General features: G+C 58.8%; 1 protein-coding gene across 1 annotated transcript in view; it reads left to right on the forward strand.

Annotated features, from left to right (window-relative positions):
* Window positions 1–12,166, forward strand: part of MYOM2 (myomesin 2) — an 85,119-nt gene that overhangs the window by 41,054 nt on the left and 31,899 nt on the right. The window contains exons 14-18 of the mRNA XM_066380064.1: window positions 2,247–2,374; window positions 2,949–3,132; window positions 4,075–4,249; window positions 7,257–7,378; window positions 9,046–9,233. Of these exons, the coding sequence (XP_066236161.1) occupies window positions 2,247–2,374; window positions 2,949–3,132; window positions 4,075–4,249; window positions 7,257–7,378; window positions 9,046–9,233 (797 nt within the window). The remainder of the gene's footprint in view (window positions 1–2,246; window positions 2,375–2,948; window positions 3,133–4,074; window positions 4,250–7,256; window positions 7,379–9,045; window positions 9,234–12,166) is intronic.

Here is a 12,166-nt window from a genome sequence, read left to right on the forward strand (position 1 = left end):
CACGCTCCTGCATCGCCCAGGACGACCCCGAAAGTCTCTCTCACCTGAGCCTCTTCCCGGGGCGCGGTTCCCTGCCGACAAGACCTGGGTTCTTCCTTCTTGCGTCACATGAAGTGCTTCCCACCCTCTCCGTTTCCCTGTCCCAGCTCTGCAAACAGCCTGCCTTCCCGATCTGAGTGTGCGGGGCATGGCTTTGTGCCTGGGGCTCACGCTCTGATCCCAGCGTGCGGGGCGCGGCTCTGTGCCCGGGGTTCACGCTCTGATCCCAGCGTGTGGGGCGTGGCTCTGTGCCCGGGGCTCACGCTCCGATCCCAGCGTGCGGGGCGCGGCTCTGTGCCCGGGGCTCACGCTCCGATCCCAGCGTGCGGGGCGCGGCTCTGTGCCCGGGGCTCACGCTCCGATCCCAGCGTGCGGGGCGCAGCTCTGTGCCCGGGGTTCACGCTCCGATCCCAGCGTGTGGGGCACGGCTCTGTGCCCGGGGTTCACGCTCTGATCCCAGCGTGCGGGGCGTGGCTCTGTGCCCGGGGTTCACGCTCTGATCCCAGCGTGCGGGGCGTGGCTCTGTGCCCGGGGTTCGTGCGGGGCGTGGCTCTGTGCCCGGGGTTCACGCTCCGATCCCAGCGTGCGGGGCGTGGCTCTGTGCCCGGGGTTCACGCTCCGATCCCAGCGTGTGGGGCGTGGCTCTGTGCCCGGGGCTCACGCTCCGATCCCAGCGTGTGGGGCGCGGCTCTGTGCCCGGGGTTCACGCTCCGATCCCAGCGTGTGGGGCGTGGCTCTGTGCCCGGGGTTCACGCTCTGATCCCAGCGTGTGGGGCGTGGCTCTGTGCCCGGGGCTCACGCTCCGATCCCAGCGTGTGGGGCGTGGCTCTGTGCCAGGGGCTCACGCTCCGATCCCAGCGTGCGGGGCGCGGCTCTGTGCCCGGGGCTCACGCTCCGATCCCAGCGTGTGGGGCGTGGCTCTGTGCCCGGGGCTCACGCTCCGATCCCAGCGTGTGGGGCGTGGCTCTGTGCCAGGGGCTCACGCTCCGATCCCAGCGTGCGGGGCGCGGCTCTGTGCCCGGGGTTCACGCTCTGATCCCAGCGTGTGGGGCATGGCTTTGTGCCTGGGGCTCACGCTCTGATCCCAGCGTGCGGGGCGCGGCTCTGTGCCCGGGGTTCACGCTCTGATCCCAGCGTGTGGGGCGTGGCTCTGTGCCCAGGGCTCACGCGCCCACACGACGTCCGGTGTTTCCTGCTGCTCTGTCCTTGGGTCTGCGTCCTGTGTCTCCGGGCTTCTCCGAGACGAGCTGCCCCGACCCCGTGTTCAAAAGGCAGCCCCCTCGCGGGAACACTCTCAGCTCGTGGTCACGTCTCTGCGCTGGTGGCCCGTGAGGTGGGCTGAGCTCTGAGCCGGGACTCCTGCAAGAGGAGATGAGACACCGTGTGGTCTGTGCTGTCCCCAGGGGGCGGGTCAGTCCTCGCCGGTGACACCGTCCCCAGAGCGGCTGGGTTTTACTCAGGTGCTAAGCTCATCATATTTGCTGTCACAGTTACGGGGACTGTGGGTCGGGGACACCTCTACCCGTCATGAAGAGCGCTCACATCCAAACGTGACACCTCGACACCCCACGTGGCATTGAAACCAGGCGTGGTGGGCGGGGAGGGGGAGGAGGTGCCGACGTGTCTGATGGCAGAGGCTCTGTTGTAGTTGTTTGCAGAGGCTTGCGGCCGGCTCTCTGCAGTTTCAGACCCGCAGGCACGGGTCACAGTGCTGGGGACAGGGCGGAGCTTGGGCCGCATGGGGAGCCACCTGCGTGAGGGGTTGGCGTGCGGTCCCAGTGCTCCGAGGGCACACGGGACAGAGAGGACAGGGCACGGCCCTTAGAGCAGGTCCCATTGCGCTGGGCTTCCACACTGCAGGACACAGGGGCAGAACCTTCCGGAAACAAGTCCCCGGGGCTGCCAGGGCTGCATCTGAGGATGGAGGTGCTGTGTCCGTGGCTGGTCCTCCCCACTTCCAGCAGAAACGGGCGGACTCTGGACAATTCCCTCCCCATGAAGTGGCCCACATCAGAAACGGGAACACCGGGTGGTCTGTCCCAGTCCCTGCAGCTTTGGCTCTGTGCACCCGTCCGAGCCGTGTGCTGCCTGCCTGTCCCCGAGTGGACACGGCAGTTGCCCTGTGCGGCCACCAGCCTGGTGGACGGGCTCTGAGGACCAGGGAGCCACGGGCAGGCCCGGCCTCACCCAGTTCGTTCTCCCTCCAGGTGACGTGCAGATTCCGGGGCCTCCTACCAACGTGCACATCTCGGAAAACAACAAGACCTACGTTGTCCTCAGCTGGGACCCTCCGACCCCCCGGGGCAAGGAGCCGCTGACCTACTTCATTGAGAAGGTGCGGTGCCCACGGTCCCCAGGGCAGCAGACCTGTGGGCGTGCCGTGTGCCTCAGAGGTGGGGAGCTCCCCTGCAGAGACCGCGGCACCTCATTTACAGGAAGGAGGTGTCGGGCGCCGGCCGACCTGTGGACACCAGAGCTCACGCTGGTATCCGGGGACCGCCCAGCTCTGGCTGGGCCGCCACCCCCGTGAGCGAGCCGGTTCCATCAGGTCACTAGGCTCAGAGTCCCCACTGTGCAGGAAGTCTTGGAACTGAGTCTTCTCGCCGAAGCTTTCTCGAACCCCCAGTCCCAAGGGCTCTGAGCAGCAGGAAAACGGCTTCCCACGGCCCTCTGTGTGTTCACAAGCCGTGCGCCCGCTGGGTAGCAGCCTCGTGGAGGGATTCACACTTCAGGGGGCCGGGCAGTAGGCAGTCTTCGGTCATAAAATCCCGAAAATATTTAATGATGCTGCTGTATGCGGAGCACGGGGTGGACATCCCACAGCGTCATTTGGCCAGCTGAAACGGCCATTTCCCCCAGCTCGCTCGGGGGGCCCTCCACTGTGTCACGAGCCCCCTTTCTCTCTGCAGTCTGTAGTCGGGAGCGGCAGCTGGCAGCGGGTCAATGCCCAGATGGCCGTGCGGTCCCCTCGTTACGCCATCTTTGATCTTGCCGAGGGGAAGTCCTACGTGTTCCGAGTTGTGTCGGCAAACAAGCATGGCCTGAGCGACCCGTCGGAAATCACGGCCCCCATTCAGGCACAGGACGCCCTGGGTGAGTCGCCGCAGTGAGTGGCCGGAAGTTAGGACAGGCCCGCGAATAGACGACCTCGGGGAGCTATCACTCTGTTGATAGAGGCACTGATGCTGCGTAGGAGTTAAACGCTAAAGTTAAACTGTCATTTCACAGGAGGTGAAGCTCTCCCTGAGACGCTGTGGTCATTTTTCAGTGTTTCTCCAAAGTTTCATCTCCTTCCTGTGAAACTGACAAATGTGTTAGAAGGATGTTCCGGCAATGGTCACTTAAAAAGTTCCCAGCCCTACGTGCGCTGGGTTCTTACCTGTGTGACTGAGTTTCCCTCTCTGAAGATATCAAACCCTGGATAAGAAATTTCAGTCAAGAATTTGAGTTCCTTACAGAGTCTGATAAATATGATGGAAATGTGACTTCCCTTCTTACCATAGGCAGTTTTCCATCCCCAAAATCGTTCCTCCCTGCTTAGCCAAGTCATGTCTGTCCCGGGAACATTGTGTTTAGATGGTCCCGGTGGGGGTGCAGGGGATTCTGGGGCTGTGCCCCTCTCTGTTTGTGGTCAGGTAGGGCCCTGGGCTGGTGAGCGCCCTTGGGCCGTCTGGTGGTCGGCCATCCTCGTTTATCTCCAGGCGTCCCCAAACTACGGCCCGCGGGCTGCATGTGGCCCCCTGAGGCCATTTATCCGGCCCCCCGCCGCACTCCCGGAAGGGGCACCTCTTTCATTGGTGGTCAGTGAGAGGAGCACTGTATGTGGCGGCCCTCCAACAGTCTGAGGGACAGTGAACTGGCCCCCTGTGTAAAAAGTTTGGAGACCTCTGATTCTACTCCCTCATCCTTGTCAAAGTTGTATCTAAAGGCCCGAAGCTGGGTGGCCATTCCCTGTGGACAAAGGGGCTTGAGGTCTTGCTGTGCCTTCCGAAACTCTGGTGTCACTGACCGTGTGCCATTGTGTGTCCCCTACAGTTACTCCTACCGCTCCCGGCCAGGTGCTTGTATCTCGGAACACGAAGACATCAGTTGTGGTGGAATGGGACAGGTCAAAGTGTGAAGAGGACCTACTGGGCTACTATGTGGACTGCAGTGTGGCAGGGTCCAACGTCTGGGAGCCCTGCAACCATAAGCCCATCGGCTACAACAGGTGAGGCCCCTTGCCCCGCCTTCCCGAGGCCCCAGATCACTGCCTGCAAACAAAGTTCAAGAAGCAAAATTGAAACAGGAACCACACAGCATGGAAAGCAGCATACACTGTGATAGCCACACCTCTGAGAAGTTCATACAGAGTGAGACAGGAACCACACAGCACCGGGTGCAGCATATGCTGTGATAGCCACACCTCTGAGAAGTTTGTACAGAGTGAGACAGGAAAATACAGCACCGGGTGCAGCATATGCTGTGATAGCCACACCTCTGAGAAGTTTGTACAGAGTGAGACAGGAACCACACAGCACCGGGTGCAGCATATGCTGTGATAGCCACACCTCTGAGAAGTTTGTACAGAGTGAGACAGGAACCACACAGCACCGGGTGCAGCATATGCTGTGATAGCCACACCTCTGAGAAGTTTGTACAGAGTGAGACAGGAACCACACAGCACCGGGTGCAGCATATGCTGTGATAGCCACACCTCTGAGAAGTTTGTACAGAGTGAGACAGGAGCCACACAGCACCGGGTGCAGCATATGCTGTGATAGCCACACCTCTGAGAAGTTTGTACAGAGTGAGACAGGAACCACACAGCACCGGGTGCAGCATATGCTGTGATAGCCACACCTCTGAGAAGTTTGTACAGAGTGAGACAGGAACCACACAGCACCGGGTGCAGCATATGCTGTGATAGCCACACCTCTGAGAAGTTTGTACAGAGTGAGACAGAAACCACACAGCACCGGGTGCAGCATATGCTGTGATAGCCACACCTCTGAGAAGTTTGTACAGAGTGAGACAGGAACCACACAGCACCGGGTGCAGCATATGCTGTGATAGCCACACCTCTGAGAAGTGACCGCACAGTGTGTTTGATTCCTTGTTCATACCACAGGATGTGAGATTTTTGACGTGGATGAGCTAGTTCCTGTGCACGGGGCTCTATGAGATAAATGACACTTTAAAAAAAAATATTTATTTATTTATTTATTTTTTACAGAGACAGAGAGTGAGTCAGAGAGGGATAGACAGGAACAGACAGACAGGAACGGAGAGAGATGAGAAGCATCAATCATTAGTTTTTCATTGCCCGTTGCGACACCTTAGTTGTTCATTGATTGCTCTCTCATATGTGCCTTGACTGCGGGCCCCCAGCAGACCGAGCAACCCCTTGCTCGAGACAACGACCTTGGGCTCAAGCTGGTGGGATTTTTGCTCAAACCAGGTGAGCCCGCGCTCAAGCTGGCAACTTTGGGGTCTCAAATCTGGGTCCTCCGCATCCCAGTCCAACGCTATATCCACTGCACCACTGCCTGGTCAGGCTAAATGACACTTTTATAAACGATGAATTAGAATTTAGAGGGTACATGGTAGATTTACTGAGCACTTCCCAGGTACACAGGTGGGAAGCAGTCTTGTGGAGTTAACTTGCTGAAGGTCACGGCATCTGTTGTCACGGTTGTGTTTGGGTCCAGTCTGAATTCATCTTAGCTGCAGTAGACTGCAAGTGGCAAAAAGCCACTGTAAGCCCTGGCCGGTTGGCTCAGCGGTAGAGCGTCGGCCTAGCGTGCGGAGGACCCGGGTTCGATTCCCGGCCAGGGCACACAGGAGAAGCGCCCATTTGCTTCTCCACCCCTCCGCCGCACTTTCCTCCCTGTCTCTCTCTTCCCCTCCCGCAGCCAAGGCTCCATTGGAGCAAAGATGGCCCGGGCGCTGGGGATGGCTCTGTGGCCTCTGCCCCAGGCGCTAGAGTGGCTCTGGTCGCAATATGGCGACGCCCAGGATGGGCAGAGCATCGCCCCCTGGTGGGCAGAGCGTCGCCCCATGGTGGGCGTGCCGGGTGGATCCCGGTCGGGCGCATGCGGGAGTCTGTCTGACTGTCTCTCCCCGTTTCCTGCTTCAGAAAAATGAAAAAAAAAAAAAAAAAAAAAAAAAAGCCACTGTAGACTCGAGGCTTAGCAAAAGGCTCAGTTCTCCCCCCCTCCACCTCCATATTGGCTGTGATGCTGAGTATTTGCACCCACTTCACTTGCTTCCTTAAGTTGCTGGAAGCAATTTACATGCCCTTCCTCGATACTGCTATCAGCATTGAAGAGGTCTACTGGTCCCATCCTTTTTCTCAGCGAGTCTATTTTCTTAATTCCACAGTGTTCTCCCTGAAAACCCAGAATTTCTAGCCGCGCTGGACCGCAGCACATAGCCCTGGCTCCCACAGTGTCAGGCTGCTCACTGAGCTTCTCATGCATGTAGTCTTCAAGCTGAGTTCAAGAATGTTTTATTATTTTATTTTATATTCTTCTTCTTTTCCAAGTGAGAGGAGGGTAGATAGACTCCTGCATACGCCTTGACTGGGATCCACCTGACAACCCCTGTCTGGGGCTGATGCTCTGCCCATCTAGGGCTGTACTCACAACCCAGCTATTTTTAGCACCTGAGGCAGAGACTCCACAGATTTATCCTTAGCACCTGGGGCCAATATGATTGAACCCATCAAGCCATGGCTGTGGAAGGAAAAGAGAGAAAATGGAGGAGGGGGAGGGATGGAGAAGCAGATGGTCACTTCTCCTATGTGCCCTGATGGGAATCGAACCTGGGACTTCCACATGCTGGGCTGATGCTCTACCACTGAGCCCACTGGCCAGGGCCTCCATAACATTTTATAAGAGACCTTTGGTCCAGATGAACCTGGAAATACAGGAATGAGAGGGGAGCATGGAGTAGGTGACTTTGACCCCGAGTGAGGTCACTGGGGATTGGTGAGGGCTCAGCTCTCTGCCACAGTCAGCTGGGTGTCACCAGCTCACTTTTTGACCCTGTGTGTTCATTTGAATTAATGAACTAGGAAAGTGAGAGGGAGCTAAGTTATGCACACGTGGGGCGCTCAAAGGGTCAACTTCCTTTCGGTCCTGGTGAAAGACTTCAGGGACGGTTCCACCCGGTCTGCTCCTGCGGCCGGAGGGAAAGGCCGCCCCTCCTAGCTGTGCCCCTTCCTGTCTCCCCAGGTTTGTCGTGCACGGGCTGACCACGGGCGAGCAGTACCTCTTCCGAGTGAAAGCTGTGAACGCCGTGGGCACCAGCGAGAACTCGCAGGAGTCCGACGCCATCAAGGTCCAGGGCGCCCTCAGTGAGTGACGCTCGTGGCCTGGCTCCGCGTCCACCGTGCGCCGGGGCGCGAGCTTCTGCCCGGGCGCGAGCTTCTGCCCGGGCGCACACTTAGGATGCCATTTGGGGAGGTACAGAGGGGAGGTGGTGTGAACCGTCCCCCAGAGAGCGTGTGGTTTGCAGAAACCTCTCATCAGTTAGGCCCGTGTCCTACAAATGCCAGTGTGACGGGCAGGAACGTCCATCTGCTGGGAACACGCGCGTTGGAAACAGAAGATCGTGCTGTTTCCCCGCTCACCCCGTTCAAATACACGCGTCAGGGCACGGGTTCCTCGTCTCAAAGGAGAGGCTGCAAAGTCTCGGTGCCGGGAAAGTGGTCCTTGGTGAATGAGACGGAAAAGTGGTCCTTGGTGAAGGGCCCAGGGAGTGTCAGACTGTCTCTGCGCCTTCGCGGCCGGGCTCAGTCATCTTGAAACATCAGCGTTGAGACGGGAAAGTGGTCCTTGGTGAACGAGACGGGAAAGTGGTCCTTGGTGAGCGAGACGGGAAAGTGGTCCTTGGTGAACGGCCCCGGGAGTGTCAGACTGTCTCTGCGCCTTCGCGGCTGGGCTCAGTCATCTTGAAACATCAGCGTTGAGACGGGGCCGAGCCATCCAGGTCCTGACGTGCAGGGAGGGTCCTGGAACGGCGGGCGTGCCAACCCGTTGTTGCTGACTGTCCCTCGGTGACTTCCCAGCAAGCCCACTGCATGCTCACACACAGGCAGGACGGGCGAGACCGGAGTGACACACAGGACACGTGTGGGTCGTAGCACGACCTTTCACCTCCGAGAAACATGGTTTGCTCTTCCGTTGTTTGTGTCTCCCACTCAATTTAACAATATTTTCAGCCGTTAAGATTTCTCTTCTGATAATAATGTTTTTAGAATTTCCAAGGAATGTCAAATCTGATGAGACTTAGGTGGGCAAATTTAGAAAAAAAAACTATATATATATTTTTGTTTTAAGGTCATTGTTCTAATCTTCATTGTTCCCAGGAGGAACTTTCAGACAGTCCCGTCTGCTCCTTTAAGTCATTCCTGTGAGGTGAAAACCAAGTATTTACATTTTTATTCCACACTAAGAGCTCATTCTCAGCTCACCTGTCTCTCTGGTAACAGGATGTAGGTGACTCAGAGTTGGGGGTCAAGGGGACGGGGGATGCAGAGCTGCGTCCTTTCCAGACTGTTAGAAAATCATGGTCCGGTTCTCGTCTGCTGTTCAACAGAGAATTAGGACTTCATCCTCACCAGTTAACCTGAGGTTTCCATAGCCGTGCGGGACATGAGGTCTCCCTGGCCTGGACGGTCCTCACCGGCCACGGAGGCCCAGTGGTCATTCTTCACGGGGTCAGGAGACAGCCCCTCTTGGGGTGCTGCTCCTCAGAGGGTGGCAGGGTCTGCTGCTTCAAGTGCCTGGGCCAGTTTTAAGCACTCGATCGCCCGGCATGATGGAGATAGGGGAGGTGTATTTGGACACAGCCGTGAGTATATCTGAGAAGATTCTAAAGCTTTCCTGGTTAAAAGGGAGGCCAGGCCAGGGACAGAGGGCCCAGCGCTCAGGGCCACCCTCGGTTGCTGTCACGTGGGCCACGCGGTGGGACTGAGACAGAGGTGCGGGCGTGGGTGACGGTCACCGTGTGTCCTTGCAGCCGTCCCGTCCCACCCGTACGGGATCACGCTCCTCAGCTGTGACGGCCAGTCCATGACGCTCGGCTGGAAGGTGCCCAGGTTCAGCGGGGGCAGCGCCATCCTCGGCTACTTTGTGGACAAGCGCGAGGCTCAGCACAAGAACTGGCACGAGGTCAACGCAGCGCCCGTCAAGGAGAGGATCCTGAAGGCAGGTTTTCCGGGGGCGTCCTGTGGGGGCCGCCCTTCCCTTCTCCTGCGGTGTCCCCGGGGCTCTGGGACGGTGACCGTCCAGGAACAAAGATGGGTTCAGACCGTTCACAGCCTCGTGAGGCCCCTGGGCTGGGACGGGTGACCATCCAGGAACAAAGATGGGTTCAGACCGTTCACAGCCTCGTGAGGCCCCGGGGTTCTGAGATAGGTGACCATCCAGGAACAAAGATGGGTTCAGACCGTTCACAGCCTCGTGAGGCCCCGGGGTTCTGGGACGGGTGACCATCCAGGAACAAAGATGGGTTCAGACCGTTCACAGCCTCGTGAGGCCCCGGGGTTCTGGGACGGGTGACCATCCAGGAACAAAGATGGGTTCAGACCGTTCACAGCCTCGTGAGGCCCCGGGGTTCTGGGACGGGTGACCATCCAGGAACAAAGATGGGTTCAGACCGTTCACAGCCTCGTGAGGCCCCGGGGCTCTGGGACGGGTGACCGTCCAGGAACAAAGATGGGTTCAGACCGTTCACAGCCTCGTGAGGCCCCGGGGTTCTGAGATGGGTGACCATCCAGGAACAAAGATGGGTTCAGACCGTTCACAGCCTCGTGAGGCCCCGGGGTTCTGAGATGGGTGACCATCCAGGAACAAAGATGGGTTCAGACCGTTCACAGCCTCGTGAGGCCCCGGGGCTCTGAGATGGGTGACCATCCAGGAACAAAGATGGGTTCAGACCGTTCACAGCCTCGTGAGGCCCCGGGGTTCTGAGATGGGTGACCATCCAGGAACAAAGATGGGTTCAGACCGTTCACAGCCTCGTGAGGCCCCGGGGCTGGGACGGGTGACCGTCCAGGAACAAAGATGGGTTCAGACCGTTCACAGCCTCGTGAGGCCCCGGGGCTGGGACGGGTGACCCCATCCAGGAACAAAGATGGGTTCAGACCGTTCACAGCCTCGTGAGGCCCCGGGGTTCTGGGACGGGTGACCATCCAGGAACAAAGATGGGTTCAGACCGTTCACAGCCTCGTGAGGCCCCGGGGTTCTGGGACGGGTGACCCCATCCAGGAACAAAGATGGGTTCAGACCGTTCACAGCCTCGTGAGGCCCCGGGGTTCTGGGACGGGTGACCATCCAGGAACAAAGATGGGTTCAGACCGTTCACAGCCTCGTGAGGCCCCGGGGTTCTGGGACGGGTGACCATCCAGGAACAAAGATGGGTTCAGACCGTTCACAGCCTCGTGAGGCCCCGGGGCTCTGGGACGGGTGACCATCCAGGAACAAAGATGGGTTCAGACCGTTCACAGCCTCGTGAGGCCCCGGGGTTCTGAGATGGGTGACCATCCAGGAACAAAGATGGGTTCAGACCGTTCACAGCCTCGTGAGGCCCCGGGGTTCTGAGATGGGTGACCATCCAGGAACAAAGATGGGTTCAGACCGTTCACAGCCTCGTGAGGCCCCGGGGCTCTGAGATGGGTGACCATCCAGGAACAAAGATGGGTTCAGACCGTTCACAGCCTCCTGAGGCCCCGGGGTTCTGAGATGGGTGACCATCCAGGAACAAAGATGGGTTCAGACCGTTCACAGCCTCGTGAGGCCCCGGGGCTCTGAGATGGGTGACCATCCAGGAACAAAGATGGGTTCAGACCGTTCACAGCCTCGTGAGGCCCCGGGGCTCTGAGATGGGTGACCATCCAGGAACAAAGATGGGTTCAGACCGTTCACAGCCTCGTGAGGCCCCGGGGCTCTGGGACGGTGACCCCATCCAGGAACAAAGATGGGTTAGACCGTTCACAGCCTCGTGAGGCCCCGGGGTTCTGAGATGGGTGACCATCCAGGAACAAAGATGGGTTCAGACCGTTCACAGCCTCGTGAGGCCCCGGGGCTCTGAGATGGGTGACCATCCAGGAACAAAGATGGGTTAGACCGTTCACAGCCTCGTGAGGCCCCAGGGTTCTGAGATGGGTGACCATCCAGGAACAAAGATGGGTTCAGACCGTTCACAGCCTCGTGAGGCCCCGGGGCTCTGAGATGGGTGACCATCCAGGAACAAAGATGGGTTAGACCGTTCACAGCCTCGTGAGGCCCTGGGGCTCTGGGACGGTGACCCCATCCAGGAACAAAGATGGGTTAGACCGTTCACAGCCTCGTGAGGCCCTGGGGCTCTGGGACGGTGACCCCATCCAGGAACAAAGATGGGTTCAGACCGTTCACAGCCTCGTGAGGACCCGGGGTTCTGGGACGGGTGACCATCCAGGAACAAAGATGGGTTCAGACCGTTCACAGCCTCGTGAGGCCCCGGGGCTGGGACGGGGGGGGGTCTTAGGGAGCATTTGGTGTCTTTCTGAGAAGCAGTAAGGAGGAGTGAGGGGTGACAGTTAGTGACACTGCTGTGACTGTCCCAGGCCCCGGCCGTGGGCCCCAGCAAGCAGACGTCTTCCCCGGGGACTCGGCTCAGCCACAGTCCAGCAGGAACGGTGTGGTGTCTTCTTGTTTATTCGTATTTTCCTGGGAGTCGCTGGGATGTCGAGCTTCCGAGTACGTCCCTTGTCAAACTACGTCCGGGTGAGGAGAGTAGAAGGAACATTGGTTTGGGGTGAGAAAGATTGGAATCAGGTCCTGAGCAGCCAGAGGTTGCTCTCTGAGCCTTCTGTCGGGTGAGGAGTGACGGATGAGTGACAGCTGCCACACAGGGCCCCTCCCTCCTGCCCTCCCTCCTTTTTGGGGGTGGAACCACAGGAGGAGGCGGCTAGGGCAGCCCCTGGGACACCTCGGGCGGTAGGACACGGTGGCTCATGTGTCCCCACAGCGGGACATGTCAGCGTCTAGGAGCCACCCACTGTGAGCTGAGGCTTTTGTTTGGGGGAGACTGGCAGGTCTCATCACCGTCCTGCAGGGGGTTCTGCTGCGTCTCGGGTTTGGAGATAACGCCTGTGTTG

The sequence above is a fragment of the Saccopteryx leptura genome, chromosome 4 (assembly GCF_036850995.1).
Source record: "Saccopteryx leptura isolate mSacLep1 chromosome 4, mSacLep1_pri_phased_curated, whole genome shotgun sequence".
Lineage (NCBI taxonomy): Eukaryota > Metazoa > Chordata > Mammalia > Chiroptera > Emballonuridae > Saccopteryx > Saccopteryx leptura.